General features: G+C 34.0%; 2 protein-coding genes across 2 annotated transcripts; one reads left to right on the top strand and one right to left on the bottom strand.

Annotated features, from left to right (window-relative positions):
* Positions 1–613: 613 nt before the first annotated feature.
* On the bottom strand, positions 614–1,213 carry LOC119689109. The gene has a single exon (XM_038103855.1). It carries the CDS (start codon positions 1,211–1,213, stop codon positions 614–616), a length of 600 nt encoding a protein of 199 aa, XP_037959783.1.
* A 4,800-nt stretch (positions 1,214–6,013) lies between these two features.
* On the top strand, positions 6,014–6,508 carry LOC119689101 (gamma-gliadin-like). The gene has a single exon (XM_038103843.1). The coding sequence runs from the start codon at positions 6,014–6,016 to the stop codon at positions 6,506–6,508; it is 495 nt and encodes a 164-aa protein (XP_037959771.1).
* The last annotated feature ends 249 nt before the right edge of the window (positions 6,509–6,757 follow it).

Below are 6,757 nucleotides of genomic sequence, written 5' to 3'. Positions count from 1 at the left end.
AATTTTATTTCTGATGTAGTGATAGACGTAACCGAAATGTTATTTTTATTACCTTGTCCACTACACAATGATTTAGTCACGGGATCCATCAATCGATTATTTTTAATATCGATTAGTAAACCAAAATGGGAAATGAAATCTGAACCAATAATGGGCTTTGTAACTTCTGCTACCACAAAATCCCATGCCAGTTGTCTTTTTAACCCAAAGCTGATGACCAATCTTTTGCTGCCATATGTTTTAATTGGTGTCTGATTCGCTGCATATAACGTTAATGCCTTAGGAGTGTCTAGTTTTTCCGCTTTTGACGCCGGGAAAACTGATACGTCCGCTCCTGTGTCGATTAGGAACCTGATTTTTGTTTTTTTATCGCAAATAAACAGGCGACTAATTTCTGGGCAAAGCTCATCCGTCACCAAAGATGAGGAGCCCTTTAATTTTTTGATTGCTCACTGTTTACGAAGGTACACGGTTGTACGCATTTCTTCGCTGCTTTCCCAAATTTGAAGTGATACCAACAAAATGGTTTGCTCCTGCTTGCAGAACGTGACTGTTTGTTGTATCTTCCACCACGTGATTGAGATCTGGATCTTGCCAACGATGACACTTGTTGCTATAATTCTTCTATTCTTTTTTCTAGTGATTGCATATCCAATGTTGGTTGTGTGGTATATGCATTCATTTCAGTCACATCCGTTGTATCACATATTTTATCTGCCATAACTGATAATTTATCTAAGTTATCTTCACTAACAGATAAAATTGCTTTGACTTGTAACGGTAGACGTTGCATCCACAGTTGTTTTAACAACTCTTCTGAAACCTTACCTTGGGATAGTGTTCGCATTTCATTTAATATTTCCGTTGGTTTTTTGTCACCGCCTTCTACGTTACTAAAAAGTCTCCTCAAGCGTTTCTCTTCGGAGTCAGAAAATGAGCTGATTAATCTCTCTTTCAGAATACTGTACACGTTTGATGTTGGAGTGTTGATAATAATGTCACTTATTTTCGATAAAACACTGCTTTCCATGGCTGCTACCACTGTATGAAACTTCGTTGAGTCTTGCGTTACTCCTGCAATCACAAATTGCGATTCAATTTGTTTAAACCATAAGGCAGGATCCGCTCGCCAGAATGGAGGTATCTTCACCGCTACTCTTGCAATTTCTGCATTTTGCTGCGCCTCACTAGCTAACTGTGCGCCGTCTTCCATAGTTTAATTTCAACTAAGTTGCTATTCGATTAAGTAGCGTAGCCGTGAAAACGACTTTTTATTATCTCTTACTATTTGAAACTATCTCTTAGTTAGTTGTTAGAACAACTGTTTGTTCAACCTCGGGGTCACCACTTGTGTGTTTCAGTCACACTCCAGAAGAAAGTGTTTCTTTATTTAACTACTTATATAAAATATTTACATTTTTGGTTTCAACTGTTCATACGTTCAACGAGGTGTTCGTACGCAATGCTCAAGTTGATTATTTACATTTTTGTTTCAATTGTTCATACGTTCGAACGAGGTGTTCGAACGCTATGTTAAAGTTGATTATGCTGTAAGTCCGACACGTAGACGCCACAGCCTTAAACGTTAACGAAAATGAAATTAAATGTTTATTAAAAGCTATAGAGGCAAAATATGCTGATAGGATTAAATCACTTGTTGAGGTCCAAAAATCATATGAAAACAAATTTAATGGGCTTGAGCAAAAAATTACATTGTTATCTGATGTTATTAAAAAACAGAATGATGAACTAGCTATTAATACATCTAAGAATATAAACATGATTGAAAATAAAGATACTTTTGCTGCTAAGCTAAAAATGGGTATCAATGCTAATGTACCAATTACTGTGAAACCCATTAATAAACAACAGAGTGAAGAGACAAAAAAAGACTTAAAGAATAAAATTAACCCAACTCAGCTAAATGTTAAAGTGAACGGATTTCAGACTAGGCATGATGGCAGAGTAACTATTAAGTGCATTAACTCTAAAGAACGTGAAGTCCTTGCTAATGATATTAAGAAAAAACTAAGTGATCAATACGTCATTGAAACTCCTACATTGCGTAATCCCAAAGTGCTTATCTCAGGAATGAGTGAACAGTTAGATGGCGACAGTTTACTTCTCGCAATAAAAAATCAAAATAGTATCTCGCTCCAACACCTAAAAGTTTTAAAAGTATACGAATCTTATAAAAAAAAGAATACATTTAACGCCATAATTGAATTAGACGGTAAAGCTTTCAAACAAGTTATGAAAGATCGTAGAATTAATATCAGGTGGGATAGGTGCATCGTTTATGAGCATTTAAATGTTATGAGATGTTATAAATGCTGGGGCTTTAATCATAAAGCAAGTGTATGCAAAGAAATTGACAATGTATGTGCTAAATGTAGTGAGACTGGGCATACTCATAAGGAGTGCAAAAATGTTTTTATTAAATGTGTTAATTGTGTTAAGGCAAAAAAACTCTTAACCTTCGTGAGCTGAGTACGGATCATGATTGCAGAGATATTATGTGTAAGACGTTACAGCGGAGAGTTAAACTAGAAGCAGAAAATACTAATTATTAATCATGGAAGATAAAACTTTAATTAATATTTTTTGTAAACAACAACGTGGTATTAATATAGTTCATTTTAATGCGAGAAGTCTTTCTGGCTTAAAATTAGATCATGTAAGAGCTGTTTTCGAAGACAGCAAAGTAGATGTTATCTGCATTTCTGAGACTTGGTTTGACTTCCATCTTGATAGTTCATACCTATCTATAAACGACTTTGTTTTATTTAGACATGATAGGAAACATAAATTGGGTGGCGGCGTTGCTATTTATTGTAAATCATATTTAAGAAGTCAATTGATCTGTATATCGGAAGAAAGTGAAATTGAATTTTTATGTGTAGGTATTTATTTAGGTAGTCATAAAATTCTTGTTTCTTGTGCTTATAACCCCAGCAAAAGGTACTGTAGTGGTCCTCTTTTTGAAGCCCTCCTTCCTATTGCTGTCAATTTTGATTTTATTGCCATATTTGGCGATTTTAATATTGATATTCTTTTGAGCAATGCTAAAGTGTCTGCACTGAATGACCTTATAACTATGGTTGGTCTAAGCATTGTGAATAATACCGTGCCTACTAGATATAGTAATAATGTACGCCCAAGTCTCCTCGACTTAGTGATCGTATCTGATCTGACTAAAGTGTTGTTATTTGATCAGATTTCGTTTGTTTCCGATCATGATTTATTATTTACTACCTTAGATTATTGTGTAACGAGAAATGTCAATCCCTCTCAATTTTCTTTCTGGGATTTTAAATCAGCTGATACTCAGTTATTATGTAGTGATCTTAGCACTGTTGACTGGAGTAATTGCTGGTTTGGTGCTTCAGTTGATGACAAATTGACAGTCTTAAACAATATAATTATTAATTATTTGCATCAGTATATTCCGTATCGTACTATACATGTTAAGAATTCTTCATGTCCATGGTTCAGTACTGACATCAAACGTATGATAAACAAGAGAAATAGGAAGTATGCAGTGTGGAAAAGATATCCGAATGTTTTTAACTGGACGCGGTTTAAAGCAGCTCGAAATTTGACTCGAATGGCTATTTATCTTGCTAAATCTAGGTTCATTAAATCTAAACTAGATACCTCATTACCTACAAAATCACTTTGGAGCAACATCAAAGCTCTAGGGGTGGTTAATAGCTCAAGAAATGTATGTAGCATTGATCCTAACATTTTAAATGATTTCTTTGTTCCTATAGGAGATAGATTGAACGTTGCTCCGGTCTTCCCTGAACTTGAGAGTGTTCCCTCCAAACGCAGTTTTGACTTTATATGTGTTAGTGAAGAAACTGTCTTTAATAATGTCATGAAAATTAAGTCAAACGCTATTGGAATAGATGAAATTCCACATAAATTTATTAAACTTATACTGCCGTTTATTATTACTCCTTTGACGCACATTATTAACCACTGTTTCACTACATCATGTTTTCCTACTGTTTGGAAAAAAGCCAAGATTATTCCAATTGAAAAAAAGGCTAATGCATCCTCATGTTCCGATTATCGCCCAATCAGTATTCTCCCTTCACTCTCTAAAGTGTGTGAGAACATTATGGCTGATCAAATACGTACTCATCTTAACTGCTTTAAACTTCTCTCTCCTCTCCAGTCTGGGTTTAAAAAAGGTCATAGTTGCACGACGGCAATGCTTAAGGTCCTCGAAGATATTCGATGTAGCTATGATCAAAACTTAGTAACATTTTTATGTCGCCTTGACTTTACCAAAGCTTTTGACTGTGTTGACCATTCTCTATTATGTAAAAAGCTTTTTCATTCCTTTTATTTTTCTAGGTCGGCCTCAGAATTTATTTATAGCTACTTAACTGGAAGGGAACAGGCTGTATTCGTAGAGAATGCTTTTTCTAATTTCAAACCTTTATTTACTGGGGTACCTCAAGGCTCTGTACTAGGACCTCTTTTATTTTCAATTTATATTGATGATATTTTTTCAATATGTAAGTATGCTAAATTGCATGCGTATGCAGATGATATTCTAATGTATCTATCTTGTCGGATTTCTGATATTAATGACCTCGTGCAAATGACTACTGCAGATTTATCATATATAGTGGTATGGGCTAAGCAAAATAATATGTTCCTTAATATAAACAAGTCTTCAATTCTACCAATTGCTAGGCTAAATATTAATGTTGATTTCTTGCCATCTGAAACACTTGGCAACACAATTATTAAATATACTAATTCGGCAAAATGTCTGGGTTTTCATTTGAACACTAATCTGCATGCTGGCGAACATGTTAACCAAGTTATTAGAAAATCTTTTGCATGTTTAAGAGGTCTGAACCTTTCTGTGAAGTATACACCGGTTGACATGCGTGTTTTGTTGGTAAAACAACTAATTATTCCTATTGTTATGTACTCCACTTTAGTGTACTCAAAACTTGATGTTGAATCCCTCAATAAGTTACGAAGCTTAGTAAACTGCTGCACGCGATATGCTTTTGGTCTTAGACGCTTTGATCACTTAGGTATTTATAGAAATGTGATTCTAGGGTGTGATATTGAACAATATATGCAGTTTCGAGTATGCTTATTTTTGTTCAAACTTTTATCCACTACTACGCCGAAGTATCTTTTTGATTGCTTGCAGCTAACTAGATCTAACAGATCTTGTCTTTTCATCATTCCCAGATTTAGTTTTGCCTCCACTACTAAGTTTTTCTTTATTCAGTCTGTTAGAATATGGAATGCTCTTTCAAGCACAACCAGAAATGCAGTTAACCCGAGTGTTTTTAAGAAACTGTTAAAAAACGAACTGTGTTAACGTCACGTTTATTTGTCTTTATTTATTTTTTTTTGTTTTTTATTCATTGTTTTGGTTGTTTTTTGCTGCTATATAATTAAGTTTATTGTAATTTGTTTGTTATTAACTTAAATTCTGTTATTTAAATATTTCATGCTGTTTTCTTTTTTGTTTCGCTGTTAATCAGTAACTATAATTTTAATACTTTTTACATATGTTATTACTATATTCTCTGAAAACTTTAATTACTTCTTTTATTTTATTTTATTGTATTTTTTATTTTTATTTTAATTCTTTAAATTAGCTTTAAGATACTGCAATAAAAAGGGTTGTTCCTTAATGCATTTAAATAAATAAATAAATAAAATATAATCGAACAAGAAATAAGTGTCCTAAGACAAGGCTCAATGACAATTTTGGACTACTATAACGAAGTAAACAAAAAACTAACAATGCTAATAAACAAAACTATAATGACATACGGTAATAGTAACTCTCTAACCGCAGAATTAAATAAAAAGCATCGTGAGAACGCTACACGAATATTTATAACAGGATTAAATCCTCCCTTATCTAACGTCTTATTTTCACTGTCTCCAGAAGACCTTCCTAATGCTTTAGCAAAAGCCCAAGAGTTGGAATCAAACCAACTACGTACGTACTAGCTTCGCAATTATGTTTAGTAAAAATGCGAACTCAACCCAAGTAAATAGACATCAAAATAATCTGCGTTATCCACAACGCCCTCAAATCCCAACTAATAACAATAAAAGTTATTTCCCGAAACCAGAACCAATGGAAGTAGATCCATCGATGAAAAATAATCAGGGACCAAGACCACAGTATCAACAACCAATACCACGGTATCAACAACCGAGATATCAAAGCAATTTCTATAACCCGAATCCTATACGTACCCCATTTAACCAAAACTCATGGAAGCCAACTTTTAATCATCGCCAGGGATTCCCTAACTTCGTTCCCAATCCACAACCTAATCAAATAAGTCAGCCACAGAAACGCCCATTAGAGAGTGTACAGCAAAGTGCACAACCTGTAGTAAAAAATCAACGTATAAATAACATTCAAGAGAGTGCTTTTTTAGGCCATGGCCCGGCCTCCCCTACATCTTCAGAACTAAACCTGGAGGCCAACGAGTCCGTATACTGATAGATACAGGAGCAACTAACTGCTATTGCCGACCAGGCATATTAGCAAATAAACAAGAATTAGCAATTTATAAACGAGTAAAAACAATAAACGGATACACTATAATAAAATATTACTATGAAGCAGAAATTTTCGGAATTAAGACAAGATTTTATGAAATATCGAATTTAGAATGCGATATATTGATAGGAATTAATGTATTAAGCCGAGCTAACGTAACTATAGATTTTAAAAAACAAGTCCTGAGAT

This window comes from Teleopsis dalmanni, chromosome 1 (assembly GCF_002237135.1).
Source record: "Teleopsis dalmanni isolate 2A chromosome 1, ASM223713v2, whole genome shotgun sequence".
NCBI lineage: Eukaryota > Metazoa > Arthropoda > Insecta > Diptera > Diopsidae > Teleopsis > Teleopsis dalmanni.
The sequence above is the reverse complement of the archived record's forward strand: the minus strand, read 5'-3'. Positions and strand labels throughout refer to the sequence as shown.